The 18929-nt window shown below is 34.7% G+C and overlaps 4 protein-coding genes across 4 annotated transcripts; 2 read left to right on the plus strand and 2 right to left on the minus strand.

Annotated features, from left to right (window-relative positions):
* Positions 1–112: 112 nt before the first annotated feature.
* Positions 113–2076, minus strand: LOC17877068 (uncharacterized protein C683.02c). The gene is made up of 5 exons (XM_006280899.2): positions 1686–2076; positions 1260–1401; positions 818–909; positions 617–713; positions 113–456 (listed from the first exon to the last, which is right to left on the minus strand). The coding sequence occupies exons 1-5, from the start codon at positions 1980–1982 to the stop codon at positions 287–289; spliced, it is 798 nt and encodes a 265-aa protein (XP_006280961.1). The 5' UTR covers positions 1983–2076; the 3' UTR covers positions 113–286.
* An 862-nt stretch (positions 2077–2938) lies between these two features.
* Positions 2939–4195, minus strand: LOC17876318. The gene is made up of 3 exons (XM_006281040.2): positions 4078–4195; positions 3515–3844; positions 2939–3428 (listed from the first exon to the last, which is right to left on the minus strand). The coding sequence occupies exons 1-3, from the start codon at positions 4142–4144 to the stop codon at positions 3193–3195; spliced, it is 633 nt and encodes a 210-aa protein (XP_006281102.1). The 5' UTR covers positions 4145–4195; the 3' UTR covers positions 2939–3192.
* Positions 4196–12108: 7913 nt separating this feature from the next.
* Positions 12109–14812, plus strand: LOC17875933 (cytokinin hydroxylase). Its single transcript, XM_006280245.2, has 4 exons — positions 12109–12415; positions 12544–12773; positions 13048–13647; positions 14206–14812. Exons 1-4 carry the CDS (start codon positions 12109–12111, stop codon positions 14629–14631), a joined length of 1563 nt encoding a protein of 520 aa, XP_006280307.1. The 3' UTR covers positions 14632–14812.
* Positions 14813–15152: 340 nt separating this feature from the next.
* On the plus strand, positions 15153–18711 carry LOC17876768. The gene is made up of 11 exons (XM_006279995.2): positions 15153–15471; positions 15564–15647; positions 15753–15869; positions 16109–16410; positions 16508–16596; positions 16677–16780; positions 16893–16983; positions 17081–17156; positions 17244–17358; positions 17446–17977; positions 18107–18711. The coding sequence occupies exons 1-11, from the start codon at positions 15210–15212 to the stop codon at positions 18600–18602; spliced, it is 2268 nt and encodes a 755-aa protein (XP_006280057.1). The 5' UTR covers positions 15153–15209; the 3' UTR covers positions 18603–18711.
* Positions 18712–18929: the final 218 nt, after the last annotated feature.

The following is an 18929-nucleotide window of genomic DNA, read 5'->3' on the forward strand; positions in this document are numbered from 1 at the left end:
CTTTATCTACTCTATTTTTAGCATTTTCACACCTCTTATCCAGGACTATGTCTAGCATATGTTTGACAAATCGATTTGTGGCTTGGTTCAGTCGGTTCTTGGTCGGGTTATAAGTTTATCTGAAACAGTATTAAGTATTAACTGTATGGTTTCAATACATAACATTGTTCTGAATCTTAAATAACAACTTGTTCCAACACACTCTAGAGGCAGATTAAAGAACAACAAAAACGAGCTTTCCTACAAAACTGATGATCCTTTTAGATCCTCTTGTTTCAATTTGTGATCATCCGACGAAATTGACAATCTTTGGACCTTGTTTCTTTTTCTTCATCTCGATGATCTTCTGATCTGAATCATCAGAGATCTTGCTGCTTTTCGGTTCTTCAGTGAAATCGTCCTCTAGATCGTCCCCACTAAACTTAGTGACCTTTCCTCTTGGTGTAGCATCAAATCCTGTCATTTCATGTAGGGTGATACAGTTATGGTCTTCATAAGATAAAGGAGACTGCATTTACTGTCTTGAATCACTTGGCAGACTATTCAGATGAAAGAGAAACTAGAATTTTGAAGAGAAGCTCAAGAATTGAAAGAGTGAAACAAAAGAAAATATTACTTGAAATCTTCTTTGGTTGGGCTGATTCTTGGTTTAATTTATCGGGGCAGTCTTTGACAAGATGCGCCACACTCCCGCACACTTTACAACACCCGCCCTACAAAAGAAATCCCCCCCCCCCAAAATTCAATCTTCAGCATATCAAAACTCATCCTTTATGAAGAAAAAAAAAAGGCTCAAAACGAGATTTGAGCACTTTACCATTGGATAGATTCCATGCTTGTTCTGAGGACAGTTCTTGCTTATGTGCCCTTGTCCCTTGCATATGAAACAACTTGCAAATTTGGTCCCTCCTACAAAGTATCAAAACAAACTTAAGCTTAGTGACTTTTAAGAAGAAATACTTTTAAACTCTACGAATAACATGAACTACACTACAGACCATCAGTCCAGTATCTGTGTACATACATATCTGAAAGACTATTGACTAGTAAAATCAACAACTCTTGATGTATTGTTAACGAATTGTTAACGAAAAAGTACCGTTAACTCTACAAATAACATGAACATTGTGTATTCTGAAGTAAAACAAACAACTACTCAGACAACTTTTCTTCAAATCTTGTAATAGGTAACACGATAATCTTTCTGATCCAAATGTACACATACTAGCTGACAAGAGACAATAACGAGACATACTTACCATCTTCCAGAGGGTAAGGACAACGAGAAAGTGAATGGCCAGTATCACCACAATTGTAACAAAGCTTCTTCTCAAAGCTGTCATCTTGCTTGTCAGGGCAGTTTTTAAGACTATGCCCTCTTCTCCTACATTGCAAGCATATCTACAAGCAATAGAACAAACATCAACTGTAGTGATCATTAAAGTATCAACATTCAGATTCTTGGCTCCAAGTGATGTACAAAGTTAAGTATAATCCTAACCATGAAAAGATTCATCTTTTGAATTCATAATGATCAAAAGCAAACTCAATTACAACAAAAACAGACCTTTCAACTTAACCAAACCCTCAATTTGATTCTAACAACAGCTCCCAAAACAAAACTGAACCAAAACCCTAATCCCAAAACCAATGACTAAAGAAGAACAATACAGAAAAGAACAAACCTTGTTTCTCTCCCACTCAGACTTTTCAGGACAGAGCTTAGCAATATGGGTTTTAGAGTGACAGATAAAACAGCCTTCTCCAGGTTTCATACCAGGAACTCGGAGAGGATGCCTCGAAGATGAGCCTTTTCTCTGAGGTCTATCAGTGGAAGATCCAGGTTTCTTCTTCTTGAACAAGCTCTTCTTCTTCTTCTTCTTATTAGGGTCCTTTGGTGGTGTTGGTTCTGCTTTAGGAAACAGCTCTGGATTAGCTTCTTTGTATCGCTTCTGCGCAAGTCTTCGCCTTTGATTCACCATTCTCGACTAAACTGTATACAGAGAAAGAGAACGATTGATTTTGCCGGCGGCGATAGAGGCAGAGGAAGACACAGTTGTTTTCTTGGTTCGTTGGTAGACGCAGAAACAGCTCTTTGTTAGGGGATGTTGTGTTTTTTCTTAACGGGCTTGGCTTAATCAGGCCCAAAACTTCTTTAACCTATGAATTTGATTTGGGCTTTGAGGATTTTTTGTAAACGCGATTTTGTCGCGGTTGGAATGGATAGTGTCCTGAATCAACATTTTAATGTTTTTAATGATTTTTTTTCTTGGTTTTCTTAAATATCTTTTTTTAGTTGGTAAATTAATGTTTAATGTTTTTTGGTAAGAAAATTAATGTTTAATGTTGCTACATCATAAAAATAAAAATTTGAATTCGCAGAAAACAAATACGTAGATCAGAAACCTTGCTCGAAAAGTAATATTATTTACTAAAACAAATAAACAATATATTTGATCAGTCGAAATGGTGTCATGTTTTAGATCTATTAGAAAATTTGATATAAATTATTCAATGAATACACACACACGTGCTAGAAGAATTAGTCGGGTGATGAAAACTTGGTTCTCACTTGATCTTTTTATTTTTTTTAATTATGTGTAGATCAAGTCGATTATTATTAAAAGCTTGACATGTTACATGTGGTTTTGGCTTTTGGACTTTCTTAATCAAATTATTTAGGTCTTAATTTTCAGTTTATAAAACTTTTCTATCCTAAAATTAATGCATGGTGGCTTAAATCAAAATTTAGAACAGAGTCAGAGTCAAAGTATTGTTTAAGATAATGTCCTGCCTAATTTTACTACATAAGCATGGCAAAACTTATCCCACTGTATGAGAATATATCCCTTAACCACGGCATCAACTAAGAACGGGCACATGGCACGGTCAAACAAAACCGTTATTTACTCTTTTCCAATGAGAAAAAAAAAAGAAAGAACTCAAATTATTGGATCATATATATATAATATAAGACGTTACTCGTACATATAAGTTATACAAGAACGCGCATGCACCTATCTACTCTCTCACCATCTCTTATGCGTCGTGAAGTGTTTTATAAAATTACTATATATGAAGCAAAAACATAAAAAGATGTAATTATACAAAACATCGAACTTTGATTATTCTCTTCGGAAACTCATGACATGATACGTGTTGATCTCCATCTCCCTTTATCTTTTGCCTTGATCAATACGGTGTTGGTGCCGGGACAGCAGGCATAGGGTACATTGAAGTAACCGGCTCCGGTGCCGGCACAGCAGGCATAGGGTACATTGAGGTAGCCGGCTCCGGTGCCATCACGGCCAAGCTGACCGGACCAACTGGTCCAAGAGTGTCCATTGCAATACCTGAGCTCCTAATTTCTGACATTGCTCTTCTTGTCTTCCCTTCTTGTGATTCACATAGCTTTGGCAAGAACACTCCTATATTGTGTAAACCAAACAAACATAATCAGACAAAACTTTAGTAACTGCAAGTCTGAAACCGAACCGGTATCTTAACACCGTACCTTCGCCAGCAGCAAGGTTGAAGAAGAGGTCAACGACGTTAGGGCAATGGTTTAAGCATTTAACCGAGCAGAGCTTTTGTGTGAACCGAGATTCCAACAATGCGTCCGAAGATATACCTAAAGACTTACGGCCTAGACCACAAGCGTTAATGCACTCGTTTGATTCAACGATGTTCGTGACCTTATCCGATTCTATCCCGGATGATCGACACGAGTACACCTCGATCCCACTCCTCCTCATGCTCTTCTCCAAAACGCAGCGTTTTCCTGTCGCCGAGACCGCGAAAGCGCACGTGTCTTCGTCCAGATTCTCGCACTTCACTTCGCTCCCTACAAAATTGATCCCAATGCTACTTAACATTTGTACATGCAAGCAATATAATCTTGCATTACTCAATTTTAATGATGAAAATTTCAAAATGTTTTATAATAGAATTACCACCATTTAAGATAATCTCTAGTGTAAATCTTACTTTTAAGATACCACCATTAATGATACCCTTATATATAGTTTGTATATACTTGTTCATAATTTTGATATAGATCATAGCGAAGAAACTTACCAAGCGCCGTTTGAGAATAGATGGCAAAGAGAAGCATAGAAGTAGCAAATACCATCTTCAAAGCCATGTTGTGAAGTGGAGACACAAAGAGAATGAGAAAATAAATGTTGTATGAGGAAAATTTCTTTTTAGTGTGGTTATAGGTGTTGTAGCAATAGCCTATTTATAGAGGGATAATAAAGCAATACTTTTAATTTATAAAATATTAGAAAAAGAAAAAGTTATACAAATTTTAATGAGTAACGACAATACTGTTTGAAAAATAAAACACCAAGGATCGGAGAGTTTACATCAATAGTCACTGAAAAGTCGTAGTTAATTTAGTTAGGCAAAAAAAAACTTTGATTAATCAACAAAACAAATATTTTTCATCTTAATAGAAAAGTACATCACATGGAAAAATGTTTGGCTTGACAAATCAAATACAATGCCGTTGTTAATGGCGAAGATCATGCAGTCAAATTAAAGTCGAGATGTGAAACCTTGACTTACTTTTTCCTAAAATCTGGCATAAAACCATCTTCTCCATAGGTAATGATTTTAGTGGACTATTGAGTTTTTTCTTTTTAATCTTAATTTTATAAATTTATAGACCAAAGAAAGAAAACATGTAGTGTAGAACTATATAAAAAGTCGTACGTAAGCTTTCATTATGGTATTTTAAAAATAATTTAATAGGGGATCTCTTATTATTAATACTGTAATGAATATAATTACATAATGAGGTGAGAAAAGTAGTTTGGGATGAAAGAAACAAAAGAGATGTTAATGTTTCACCGTAAATGACGGCATAGACTTGAGACGTGGAGAATGATGCCAAGTCTTGTACCATGCTTTTTCGTCAGTGAAACTTTAGGACAGTCACGAGTCGTCGTCCTTATTAATTAGATATTTATTAGGATACACACATAGATCCAAAAATCTGTTGTCCAGAAATTTATACTAGACGTTAAAAATTTTACATGAAACATGGTTATGGTTACATATAAAGCGAACAAAAGCGACTTTGTCTGCTTTTGAGGTTCTATCACTTGTAAGAAGGCCGACATAGAATTTAAAAATCTCCTAGATGATCTTGATGCAATGGCCTTAGCGACATAGCTCAGGAGACTATATATAGTACCGGCTGATGCGATGGCCTTAGCGACCTAGCTCAGGAGACTGTTTTGATGCGATCGCCTCGTTTGAGAAGAACATGTAATCTGATGCATTAGTATTCGACCATCATGTTTGTACATTCCACAATATGTAAATCTATATTTATCTCCGGATCTTGTGGAATACCATATCATTTTTTTTCTATTAGGTAAAATCATAATTGATATCATGTACAGTAGCAAGATTTGGATGTCGATTTTTTTTCTTTCTTTTGTTACGTGTCACATTTAGAATTAGGAGATTTTAATATGTTTCGGTACAGTTAGGAAACTTCCATATGTTTCCTCGACAAAGAATAAAACTTGCCATGTTCCCAACCTCTGCGTCTTTATTATATGAAAACAGTCCTATATGTTTTCATGTGGTTAGCGGTTTACTAAAGTCTCACCGTAATTAATTTTGGTCATGCATCGTGTCATTTCACCAATGGTACATAACTCACTGAACCATGAAAACGTGATAGTGACAGGAAAATTGTTACTATTGTATTATACAAATGACCTATCTTCCATATGCATCTGATGTATACTCATACAATTACGCAAGTATTATCAGTAGCACATTTCAACCATGGGCCGGCAGACGGAATAAGCCCAATCCAATCACATACGATAATATACACAAGTATTATCAGTTTTCGCATATATACTGAAAATTATTAGTCCTAAATGGGTATGTCGGCCGATACACTTATCCTTTGAGACAAGACAATCATGTACTACTTTGAGACAATGTCTGGCTGATAGAATATCTAAGGATAATATAATTTCACTGATGATTATGTATCAGGGCTATACTACATCGATTCTGCTTTGTGCAAAATTTGCGATAATTTGTTTTTTTTTTTTTTTTTGAGGTTGATGGTTACTACTCACTACTTAGTATTACGGTTGTGACAATAGAAAACACGTACAGTAGTCTTACAGAATAAGGAAGTCTCAATATAGATACTTCTACTGTTCTATATGCATGTACATGGAATCAAACAAAGCGTACGTAAATGATTTCCTCGTGTTATAGAGAACCAAACATTTTGACCGGAAACAACGTTTTTGACCTTCAAGTTAATTATTCCTTCCTTGCATCTCTTACTAACACATACATGGACAAATTATATTACTTAATTACGATCCCGATGAAGAGACTCTTATCCTTCTTTTAAATTTTGTTTGGATTGTTATATATGTCATAGATGACAAACATATTGTATATGGTTTAGCCTCTTGTGAGTTGTTTCCCCTACTTAAGAATTCTTTTGTAAAACGATTGGTCGGTACATTCTTGTTTTGGAGTGTTGGAGAACTAAGAGCGTACGTAGATGAAAACATACTCTGAAAAATCCAGTTGGTTCATCTGACAAAATATTGTTCTTGTACTTACTACCGAACCGCACTGAAAGACATTGACTGGGATCATGAGAACGAGACTCATGTCTCTTAACATGTAAGGGAATCAAGAAACGAAACCTATACCCTTTGAGTTTGGTATTATAAAGACGTTAGACCATATTTGAAAATCCATTTTCTAAAAAAACAGGTTTTCTCATGAAATAAATAGAAGAATTGTCAAAGAGTAGGGGAAGTTGGTTATGTTTGTATGCTAGTCTTGACTCACTCATTCCAAAAAATAAACAAGAAATTATTATATTTATGAATTAGTTTTATATAAAATATATTTCATTGTTTTTTGGGGTTTTAAATTTGTGTATTTTTATGAAAAAATGATAAAATGATTGTTAAATTAACGTAACACTATACTTATTAATTAATTGAATGGAGAAAAAACTATGTAGTTTTGAAGACCGTTTGTTTTGGTTAACAAAACACAATTCAAATAACTTAGCTTATAAATGCGTGCGTCAGCACTGATGATTAAAGTTTGTCAATATAACTTATCGCGTCAGCAATGATCAATGAATCAATTATTTCGATCAACACAACGAGTAACATGTTGGTTAAAATCATGAAAGCGATCGATAGATAGAGCTACTAGACAGCTAAATCAACTTGTGTGGATGGAACGAGTTACTTTATCGAAGGATTCTTGGAAATTCATCAAAAAATGGTACATATCTAATATTACAAAACATAAATTTAAATATTAAAATTTTTATAAACAAAAATAAAAGGTTATTTGTTAGGGACATTCCAAAAAAATGTTCTGCTTTGTTAATCATCATGATCTCTGAAATTCATGCTTTAAGCGATAATTATTGAAACGTCGATCATGGTTAATTTATCAAGTTATGAGTAAACTATTGGTTACAAATGGCATGAGAGTCTAAAGTATTTTTGGAAGTCGTTACACAGTAGGTCATAAATATTGTACAGATTTTTTTTGCCCTAGTTTCAAATATGACAATAATGATTTTGACGAAACTAAAAATTTATCATATGCATGTTCACAATATCCTTTCATATGGTACACATTTATGGGTGGCAAATTTATATGAGACACAATCATGGTTAATGATGAAATTAAGCATAACTCCTAAATGTTTTCTCTCACATAATCCATGCATGTAACCCCAAGATGCTCTAAGTAATCATGATCCATGTGTTGACAAAAAAACAAGAGATCATGATCCATGTAACCCAAAGAAAAAGGGTAAATGTTTTAAATTGAGAGAATCATGTACTGTCACATGTACTCAGCTTTAAACGGTATAACGTATTAAAATGGTGGTATTTTCAATTTAAAAGATAGGTACGTAGGATATTGTATATACTCATTCACTTATTTTCAATTATTATTTGAAGCTTCTTTAGTAGTAACGTGATACATGTGGGAAAACGAAGGAGGAGACAATATATACGTATTATTTATGATAATTTTTGGCAAGTTTTTCTGCTCTAAAAGTATATAATTGTTGAAATTCATTTATCTTTTTTTTTTTTTGTCATCTGTTGAAATTCATTTATCAAATCATAACATTCACTGATAATTTTGAGAGTATAGAAAATAAAAGTCATATCTTCGATGTAAAACATAAGAAAATCTTCAAAATCATGAATTTCAAAAATTGGAACGCATGTCGATATACACAACACAATCCCAAAACGATTAGAAAATGTTATAACTTTGGTATGGATTGCTTTGAGAAAACTTGGTGAACGAACATATAATATAAACTAATCATGTCTATGTGTATTGGTTCTAGCTTACATATATAGAGTTTGACTTGAATCCAGATGATTACTTATTAATGTGAATTATAGAGTTTGACTTGCTTCGAAGAATTCCAAGTTTATGGGATTTAAAATAACGATACAATCCAGAAACCTTTATAAGTCAAAAATCCGCCGACCACTCTCGGTTATGTAAGTGATAAAAATATCGAAATACATTTACATTTATTTGTTATGTGATCCATAATATAATCATCACACGAGATAAATATTTTAAAACCCTTTTCGTGGTTGACAAATTCACAAAGATTCGCCGGCCTTTCGATTGGAGGGATCTATATAAATTCATGTCGGTACATTTTTACCACTTTCAGTAATTTGTACCAATTTTTATACTAAAGAACTCTCTTTCTGTACTATTAGTAGAATTCGAGGTTATATATATAATACAAGTTAAGTTCAAGAAACTGTCAGGCACTAAGGGGTGATAATCCAGTATCTATTGTTTCGAAGTTCGAACGCCTATTTAGAGTTTAAACGATTTTAGGCAGTTTAGATATTTAAAACATTAAAAACTTATAAATATGATACTATTTATAAAAGTTATAAAAAATTATATTACAGAATAATATATTACAATATTACCATAAATAAAAACTAATCAAAACAATCTATTTAATTCATATCAAGCAACATACAGTATATAAGCAATTATAATTATATATATATAGGGAAACTTAGATTTTTCTTTTTTTTTTTTAAAGATGAAAATTGATAATAAAATAAAATAATAAGACTTATGCAAATTTAGATAGTGAAGATGGTCGTTTATGCATGTATCATCTAAACGCTTAGCGTTTATACTAAACCTAAAAAACCGTGCGTATATACCATTTTTTGGAACACTTGTACTAGTGTGTCATGCAATTTCCAAAACTTCATAGCTTTTGGTTTTGTATGAATCGAGTGATGATATTGATTGCGGTGTATCAAGTTTTATGATATGGATGGATTATGAGATGTAACAATTTTTAGCTTATTCGGACCATTCTACACGGTGCAAGTGTGTGTGTACTAACCCATGTACGTGTATATCTACTCTAGAGAAACAAATATCCATAAATAAAGAACTTAAATGGCTAAGCAGTGAATGTTATGGTATCGATGGCTAAGTGGACCCTTAAACGACACTGGCCTCAAGAACAAATACAAAAAAAAAACTACTTATTGTTTCATTCACATGAGTTTTAGTGTTTAAATCAACATATACGACAACGTATGTCACATGCTTGTCGCTGATCGTAATACTTTCAATATTCCATTAATCAGAAAATGACAAAGTGTTAGTCTTTCAACAAAAAAGAAAGAAATTAAGATAAAGTGTAGCGTAGCGTGACACTGTTGTAAGTTGTAACACTTAGATTTAAAATTATTTTAAATTTATTCCTAAACGTATATCTCATGTTCTTTGTGTGTGTGTGTCTTATGTTTTAGAACAGTCAAAGATTTCAATATATGATTGATGGTACTAATGTTTCACCAATTTTCGCACTATTGATGCAAAGATTAGACTCATCTAATGAAACGTACGTAGAAGAACAAATAGAGATTTGCATCTATACAAACCAAATCTTTTTAAAAAGATTAGTTGTTTGTTAAAGGGGGAAAAAAAAACGGCTGTTTAAAGAGGACCTATATGTCGTATTTGTCAGATCTTGTGTTCTTATTTAGTAGTATTTTTTTTTGTCAGGTCTTGTGTTCTTAGTACAAGTCGTATCAGCTCGACGCGTGTGATTAAAAAAATGGTTCATAGACTCATAGTTCATACGCGAAACCTTTGACTATTTTGCTCGATCTTAAGCTCGTTACTTAAAACCATATATTATATAATATATGATAGTTACAATATGTTAATATATATATCTTCATGATCCATATAACTAATCTATGCATATATATTATAAAAAGCACATGTGCCTTCTTCTTCTAATTTTTGTCAACTCCCAAGAAAAAAAATGGACAAAAGAAGAAGATGTGTCCTACTGATATTGAGATCCCTGAGTGGTCCATGCCTGATATAACACTGTTATGTGGTTTGTATAATAAGATTGTAGATTGATGTGTGGCTTGATCTAATTTGGGCTAACAGATTGGAGACTAAGGGTTTCACATTGAACTGTTAGAGCATTTAAGAGTCATTCTCACTATTGCAGTTAGGTAGTGACAGTGATCGATTTCACATATATATAATATTGGGTCCAATTCCAAAAAAAACTATATAGCAGCTAGCTCGAGCATTTTCACATGTACAAATTTCACTTGATTGTGATTGCATGAACGCGTAAAATATATTTTTTAGATTGTGTTTAGAACTAGAATACCGAAAATATCTACTTTTTACCAACCGACCTTTTAAATCTTTAATCTAAATGAGCATATATAGTGGTATTTTATTTTACATACTTACATTGTACAAAACGTACAAGTTTGTGATGGAACCGTGGAATACTGTAAGACTTCGTTAAGTTAGAACTCAATAGATTAATAAATATTGTTATAGAATCTGATATTTATGCGTACAACTCATTTTAAAAGTATTATTATATTTTATTCAACTTCATCAACAAACACTAAAACCCATCTTTGTAAGTAAGAACATTTTTCATATCTATTATTTATGTTTATTGTTATAACATAAATAGCCTAATAGTATTATTAACGAATATTTTATCGTGACAGCAAAAATCATTAATCATAAAATTTTATAAAAAAAAAATTTCACTAAGTGAAGTAAAAAGAGATATATATATATATATATATATATATATATATATATATATATATATATATAAATAAATAAAAAAACTGCGAAAAAAATCAAGAAAGTAAAAAACCAAAGAAGATTAATGTTAAGGAAAATTTCACAAGTCAATAAATATTAGTTTAACAATTAATGTAAAATTTCAAGTTAAAAGATAAGTTAAATATGGTGTCAACAGTATCAATTTATTGAAGTTAATTGTACCGTCAATATTTTTTCTGTTTATGTCTTATGCAAATACAAAACCTAAATAACAAATTACATAAAAAGGCAAAAACGTGTATAATCTAGTTTAGCGGTTCAAATGAAAAACGTAGTTACTAGTTACAACCAAAGTAATACAGAAAAAAAAAATTATAACGTAAATAGTAATTTATTCTTTGAGAAAGAAAATAATATTAATATTTTTTTCAGTTGAAAAAAAAAAGATAAAAATTATTGTGTTTATAACTTTTTTTCTTTTGCCATTTAAGATTAAAAGACAACAAAATAGTACTTACCATTCACATCACTTTCATGGTATTCAAAAAAGCAGCCGGAGATGCAAACTAAGCAAGAATACTATAGAGATATGGAAAAAGACAAATAGGCAAAAATGCCGATAATGTTTGACCAAGAAATGGTAAAGAAACGTTATATTATGTTATGTGCAACATAAGCTAAACTACAATAAAATAAATAAAAATACAATTGATGAGAAGAGAGAGTCTATTGGTCAAAACTCTGACATTCTTCTACCAAAAACATCTATAAATACTTCATTTCGTTCATTCTCATATTTCACCAGCAAACATTCTCAATACAACAACACATATTGCACCTTTATCACTTCCTCCTATACAATTCTTCACAAAGAATACGAAATACACGTACGCATACGTATATATTTTTGTTCTTGCACATAAATATTTTGGAGAGACCGGGATGGAGTTTCTTGATGAGGTGTCTCGAGTTTGGTACATGTTCTTCTACGTGTTCGTCCTAGTTCTTTGCCTTATGTTCTTCAAGCTCTTTCTACGTTGCTGGATTTTGCCAGTTCGTACTCAGAAGAAGCTTAGAGAGAACGGCTTTAAAGGTCCGCAGCCTAGTTTCCCATTTGGAAACCTTAATGACATGAAGAAGCTGAAGATGGCTTCGGTAATGGTCAATAATAGCAAATCTTCCACCATGATCAACCATGACATACACTCCATTGCACTTCCACATTTCGCTCAGTGGCAACAAGATTACGGTAATTACTAATTAATCTCCATTCTCGTATGTATTTAGTTCTGGACGTTCATAACCATATGACCGGTTTGGCCACCAGCATTATTACTATATATAATTACTAACGTATTTACGTTTTACGTGACGCAGGGAAAGTGTTTGTTTACTGGCTAGGGATAGAGCCGTTCGTGTACATAGCTGATCCTGAATTCTTGAGTGTTATGTCGAAAGGTGTATTGGGGAAGAGTTGGGGAAAACCAAATGTTTTCAAGAAAGACAGAGAGCCAATGTTTGGTACCGGTTTGGTTATGGTCGAAGGGGATGATTGGACACGACATCGTCACATTATAACTCCTGCTTTTGCACCTCTTAATCTTAAGGTACAAAACTTTAATTTTGTCTCCGTTTACATTGGCAAGAGTCCAAATTGTAGAAAATTAATAGGGTGACTAATCTAGTTCAACAATTTAGACTTTATTCATAGTCCTTTGCCCAAAAGCATGAGCCACCATTTATCATGAAAGATAAATTTCAAGTTCTTATGGTGTTGAAAAGACTATTGAATTTTTTTTATTAGACTCATTCAATTCAAAGTGTCATAGTAGACTATTTCTCATTTTCTCATTACTTTCCACTGATCGTCTACATTACCAGGCAATGACAAACATGATGGTGGAATCAATCTCCAACATGTTGGATCGATGGACAATACAAATAAACTCGGGCAACCCCGAATTTGACATGGAAAGCGAGATCATAGGAACAGCTGGTGAGATCATCGCCAAGACAAGCTTCGGAGTAACTGGAGAAAATGGAACTCAAGTTCTCAAAAACCTAAGAGCTGTGCAGTTCGCTCTCTTCAACTCAAACCGCTACGTAGGCGTACCGTTCAGCAACATTTTGAGTTTCAAGCAAAACGTTAAAGCTAAGGAGCTAGGCCGAGAGATCGATGGTCGCCTTTTGTCCTTCATAAACGAACGGAAGAGATCTTTGGTCAAAGGTGACGACCAAGGCCATGATCTTCTTGGAATGTTGCTTAAGGCGGATCGTACAGGGAATTTTACTGCAAAAGAGCTGGTGGACGAATGCAAAACGTTCTTCTTCGCTGGCCACGAGACGACGGCTTTAGCACTGACGTGGACGTTCATGCTTCTTGCGATCCATCCCGAGTGGCAAAACACGATTAGGGAAGAGATTAGACAAGTCATCGGAGATTCCAAGATTGAATACAACAAACTTGCCGGACTAAAGAAGGTACGTTACCAAACAACAGTACACAACAATCCACGTGCTTTATTATTTGCATGCATAACATTATATTTGGACGCGTTCACAAAAAGATTGTGTACAATTTGGCAATTGGCATGTTCACATTTTCTTAGATTTTTTTTAGTGCACGTAAAATTGTGGATATAAATGGGACATTGATACTAAATACTACATAATTAATATACACCTTAAGTATAATTAAAATCTAATTAATATACACATCTGACCACTGTGGTCAAAGTCTAAAGTCACAAAAGAAGTCAAAATCTACGAAATGTATCAAAGCATAGAGGCGCGTCGCCTCTCTAGATCAAAACTAGTCAACGACTGCGCTGACCAATAAGTGATGCGCCACGTAATCTCATATCCACTCATAATGCATATTATTATATCTGTTTTTTATCCATGACAAAAACGTGTGACACAAGTATCTTTAATTATATAACACCTTTAATTAAAAATTAATCAAATCACTTACCTCTTGATTTGTTTGTATATATATATATATATATATATTAACGAATTTGTGATGATTGAATGCAGATGAGTTGGGTGATGAACGAGGTTCTCAGGCTATATCCACCGGCGCCGAACGCACAACGGCAAGCTAGGAAAGACATCGACGTGAACGGCCGAGTGATTCCGAACGGAACGAACATTTGGATCGATGTGGTGGCGATGCACCACGACGTCGAGCTGTGGGGAGACGATGTTAACGAGTTTAAGCCGGAGAGATTCGACGGCGATTTGTACGGTGGTTGTAAGAACAAGATGGGGTTTATGCCGTTTGGGTTCGGAGGAAGGATGTGTATCGGTCGTAATCTGACGACCATGGAGTACAAGATTGTCTTGTCGTTGGTTTTGTCCCGGTTCGAAATCTCGGTTTCGCCCGGTTATCGTCATTCGCCGACGTATATGCTCTCTCTTAGACCGGGTTACGGTTTGCCTCTCATTGTTCGACCAATTTAGTTTTGGGGGATCGGATTAACACACAAATTTCATTTCATTTTTCGAGTTTTAATTAGGATCGTTGCAAATTTTTTATTTCGTTTGTCGGCAGATCAGAATGGTCTCTGAGTTTAAAGTATATTTGTACACATGTGTCTTTGTTTTTCCCGATTTGAGAATACATATACCTCTTCTTTTGTTTCTTTGGAATTTCACTAATTAATACAAATAAATATACAATTTGTGGCTTTGAATGGTTTGGTCCCTGATCGGACAATGTGGTACCAATTTTAGTAAGCAAAACATTGGATCGTAGTAAGGAGTAGACAAATAGTATACACTACGAGCTTTCAATATAGCCCATAAATATATATTGAAGGCTCTTTTTGTTTTTGGAACTAAATGCAATATACTAATTAAGATGGGTAGAATTTGAAAGTGGTAGATATCAGAAGGGTATTTTTCTAATTATACGAAAGGTTCGTATCACGTTTCTTGTCTCGTCTGTCTCTTGAAGCAACGAACCAACGAAAAGCGTAAAATGTAATCGTCTGGGAGAAAAATCTAAGTTGATGCGTATTTTTTCTTGGTAGTGAACTATGGCGTCTACAATGGCGACATGGACACCAAGCTCTCTCCAGCTCAGAATTGCCCTTAATTACGGTAGCTTCAAAGCTCCGGCGAGAGTGAAGATGACAAAGCTCAGTCGCCGTCTCCGGATATCATCAAGCGTTGCGCAGAACGCTGAACCGGGCCGCGATTTGGTTGAGAGTAATGGGTCGGATCAGTTTCGTGGGTGGGCTGATTCGGGAGACGACGACGAGAACACTACCGATTCTCGCGGTGGCGATTGGTTTAAAGGTACGGACTTTGTGATTACAAGTGTTGGGCTCTAATTTTAGTTTAATTGCTCTAAGTTAGTCTTTGTTGAAGGAATTTGAGTTTTTTTTCAGGAACCTTGTTATCTGGAGTGGCTGGGATGGTTCTGTTTGTTGGAATAACTTACGCAGCTTTATCTTTCAAGCGTAATGTTTTAAGTATGTACTTTAATCTTCGTTTAGTTTGAGATTAGACATCAGAATCGATACAATGTAGTTGATACCAACAAGTTAAGTTTGTCAATTTTTTGGTGAATTGTTTAGGACCAAAAGTAGAAGTTATGGTGGTCACTGTTGCTGAGAGTTCAGGTGATCAACTCAGCACGGTTGGGGATGAGGGAAGTGATGTAACGGAACAAGATAAGCAGGAAGGCTATAGAGGTATGGACACGAACGTTTTAGCTTCTTTTTATCTTTAGATATTTGACATACCAACGTTTGATAGATCTTAGAACAAATAGTGGTTATATGGACATAGGCTATTGAGTTCTTTGTTAAGTTCTTTGGTGTGAGATTTTAGAGCAAGTTGATAAATGTTTTTTCTCAGTTTCTTCATTATCTTACCTCTCAATGTTACTTTCCTCTTTAATAAGTCTTTTGTTTTCTGGATGTTAGTTTAGATTCTTCTGTTTCATCTCGGGATGACATAGATGTGGTGTCAAAATCTGCGTCTATTGGCAAAGAAAATGAAGAGTCGAAGAAAGCATCAGAAAGCTCAGCTGAGATATACACCTCATCGACAGAGTTGGATGGAGTAGTTACGCATACCTCTCATGTCCCAAACGAAAAGCAGAAAACCCGTCGTTATACAGGGATACCTGCTCCTTTTACAGTTCCCCAAGTAGATCTTATAAAACCTGTCTTCCCAACGGTTGTGGACCCAGTACAAAGTCAAGTGTTTGCAGCTTTGCAAGCTTTAAAGGTACTGTTTTTTTAACTTTCAGATTATTTTGAACTATCTAGCAATGCAACACTTTTATGATTTGTTAAGAACTAATTGCCAACCTATTTAATTTCAGGTTATTGAATCTGATGCTCTGCCTTATGATTTATGTACACGGCGTGAATTCGCTCGTTGGGTGGTTTCTGCAAGCAATGCTCTGTCGAGGTAATTATCAAAAATTTCTCGTCAAACATGGTGAAATGTTTCAATGCCTCACATTGTGAAATTACCTTCATTCATTACAGGAACTCAGCATCAAAGGTATATCCTGCCATGTACATAGAGAATGTTACTGAGCTTGCATTTGATGATATCAAACCTGAGGATCCTGATTTTCCATTCATTCAAGGTGATCATTAGATTATATTTTACATTCATGCTGAGTCAATGAAGTTAAGTGTAATCTGAGTCAATGAAGTTATGTTTAATCTGATTTCTTCATTTTTTATTGGATAGTATAGGTTTGGCAGAGGCAGGACTTATTTCAAGCAACCTCTCAAACCAAAACATGCCTTCTACTGAGAGCAGTCAGTTTACTTTCTCCCCAGAAAGGTACAAATGCTTTTTATTTTCATCAAACATATAAGTTATAAAATCCTAGCTACTGCTATGTGATATCCACTCTTCTTATCTCTTTTTTTCTCTACAGCCCTCTAACACGTCAGGATCTTGTGAGCTGGAAGATGGCTTTGGAATTCCGACAGCTCCCAGAAGCTGATAGCAAGGTTCTTTTTCTATTCATTTCTTTCGCCTTTTGCACATTTAGTCATTAGAGCGTCGTAAACCTTAAACAACTGCTTTTCCTTTTTCAGAAGCTATACCAACTTTCTGGTTTTCTTGACATTGATCAAATAAACCCAGAAGCGTGGCCTGCCCTTTTAGCTGACTTATCCGCTGGAGAACATGGAATAACAGCACTTGCTTTTGGTGAGTGAGATTCTTGCTTCTTAAGTAATCATATCATTAGAATTTCAGAACCACGTTTTGTTTTTTGAAAATCCTGTGTACCTCTAGGGCGTACCAGATTGTTTCAACCATCTAAAGCGGTTACAAAAGCCCAAACAGCTGTGTCTCTTGCAATTGGTGATGCTTTGGAAGTAGTTGGTGAGGAGCTAGCTCGTATCCAAGCAGATGCTATGGCTGAAAACGTGGTTTCTACACATAATGCGCTGGTTGCTCAGGTCGAGAAGGATATAAATGCTAGCTTCGAGAAAGAGCTTTTAAGAGAAAAAGAAATAGTAGATGCAGTGGAGAAAATGGCTGAAGAAGCAAAGTCGGAGCTGGCAAGAATTAGAGTTGAGAAAGAAGAGGAGACTCTTGCATTGGAGAGAGAACGCACATCAATTGAAACCGAAATGGAGGCTCTTGCAAGGATACGAAATGAGCTTGAGGAGCAACTCCAAAGCCTTGCGAGTAACAAGGCAGAAATGTCGTACGAGAAAGAGAGGTTTGATAGACTTCAAAAGCAAGTGGAGGATGAGAACCACGAGATACTCCGGTTGCAAAATGAGCTTGAAGTTGAAAGGAAAGCTTTATCCATAGCCAGGTATTGAATATATTATCTTGAAATATCTTCTTATTCAAGCAAAAGAGCATGAAACAAGTCAAACTTATGAGAGATTGAGATTTTAGCTCCTTCAGGTCATTTACGGTTTTGAGTTTGTGTGTTTTAAAGGGATTGGGCAGAGGATGAAGCGAGAAGAGCAAGCGAACAAGCAAAGGTGCTAAAAGAAGCTAGAGGACGTTGGGAGAAGTATGGGCTAAAAGTGATTGTTGACAGTGACCTCCATGAACAGACAACAACCGAATCTACTTGGCTGAACGCAGGAAAGCAAAATCCTGTTAAAGGAACCATGAAAAGAGCTGGAAGTCTGATTGCAAAGCTCAAGAAGATGGCGAAAGATGTAGGAGAGAAATCCAGAGACGTAATCTACTTGATCATAGAGAGGATAAGCCTTCTGATATCAGCCTTGAAACAACAAGTTCATGGAATGGAGAACAAAACCAAAGACCTGAAAATGAAAACCAAGTCAAAAGCAGAGGAAGTGTGGAGACAAACGAGCTCAAGGATTGATGAGATCAAAAGTGTCTCAGTAGTGAAGGCTAAGGAGACTGTAGAAGAGTTTAAGAACAGAGTCGGGAAACTCGGCGAGAAACTCAAGTCGAAGTAGGTTTGCGGTTTGGTTGAGATTAAAGATTTGTTAGACAAAAGAAGTAAAACAATGAAGTGTCTTTAAAAGATCTAATGAATCCAATGGTATTTGATTAGTTATTTGAAAAGCATTTGAGTTATTTAAAGGAAAAAATGTCATTTAATACACGAACTTTCAAATTTAGGCTATTTAAATCACAAACTTTCTACATAGCTATTTAAAATATGAATTATTCGTTAACTTAGTTTTTAAAACATCATTTTTCGTTGACAAAGCTAAAATGAATATCATATCTTCAAATTTAAAACCAATCGATTCGTTTTTTAGTAATATCCAAAACCGAAC

The sequence above is a fragment of the Capsella rubella genome, unplaced genomic scaffold (genome assembly GCF_000375325.1).
Source record: "Capsella rubella cultivar Monte Gargano unplaced genomic scaffold, Caprub1_0 scaffold_8, whole genome shotgun sequence".
Lineage (NCBI taxonomy): Eukaryota > Viridiplantae > Streptophyta > Magnoliopsida > Brassicales > Brassicaceae > Capsella > Capsella rubella.

What these genes read in the sequence shown, in the direction of transcription:
- LOC17877068 (XM_006280899.2), bottom strand. Translation starts at nt 1,982, where the DNA reads ATGGTGAATCAAAGGCGAAGACTTGCGCAGAAGCGATACAAAGAAGCT. An exon ending in AGCATGGAATCTATCCAATG is followed by an intron (nt 714 to 817) that starts GTAAAGTGCTCA and finishes TTTCTTTTGTAG; the next exon opens with GGCGGGTGTTGTAAAGTGTG. An exon ending in CCAACCAAAGAAGATTTCAA is followed by an intron (nt 457 to 616) that starts GTAATATTTTCT and finishes ATGAAATGACAG; the next exon opens with GATTTGATGCTACACCAAGA.
- LOC17876318 (XM_006281040.2), bottom strand. Translation starts at nt 4,144, where the DNA reads ATGGCTTTGAAGATGGTATTTGCTACTTCTATGCTTCTCTTTGCCATC. An exon ending in CTATTCTCAAACGGCGCTTG is followed by an intron (nt 3,845 to 4,077) that starts GTAAGTTTCTTC and finishes TCAATTTTGTAG; the next exon opens with GGAGCGAAGTGAAGTGCGAG. An exon ending in CAACCTTGCTGCTGGCGAAG is followed by an intron (nt 3,429 to 3,514) that starts GTACGGTGTTAA and finishes TACACAATATAG; the next exon opens with GAGTGTTCTTGCCAAAGCTA.
- LOC17875933 (XM_006280245.2), top strand. Translation starts at nt 12,109, where the DNA reads ATGGAGTTTCTTGATGAGGTGTCTCGAGTTTGGTACATGTTCTTCTAC. An exon ending in TCAGTGGCAACAAGATTACG is followed by an intron (nt 12,416 to 12,543) that starts GTAATTACTAAT and finishes TACGTGACGCAG; the next exon opens with GGAAAGTGTTTGTTTACTGG. An exon ending in TTGCACCTCTTAATCTTAAG is followed by an intron (nt 12,774 to 13,047) that starts GTACAAAACTTT and finishes CTACATTACCAG; the next exon opens with GCAATGACAAACATGATGGT.
- LOC17876768 (XM_006279995.2), top strand. Translation starts at nt 15,210, where the DNA reads ATGGCGTCTACAATGGCGACATGGACACCAAGCTCTCTCCAGCTCAGA. An exon ending in CGGTGGCGATTGGTTTAAAG is followed by an intron (nt 15,472 to 15,563) that starts GTACGGACTTTG and finishes GTTTTTTTTCAG; the next exon opens with GAACCTTGTTATCTGGAGTG. An exon ending in CAGCTTTGCAAGCTTTAAAG is followed by an intron (nt 16,411 to 16,507) that starts GTACTGTTTTTT and finishes ATTTAATTTCAG; the next exon opens with GTTATTGAATCTGATGCTCT.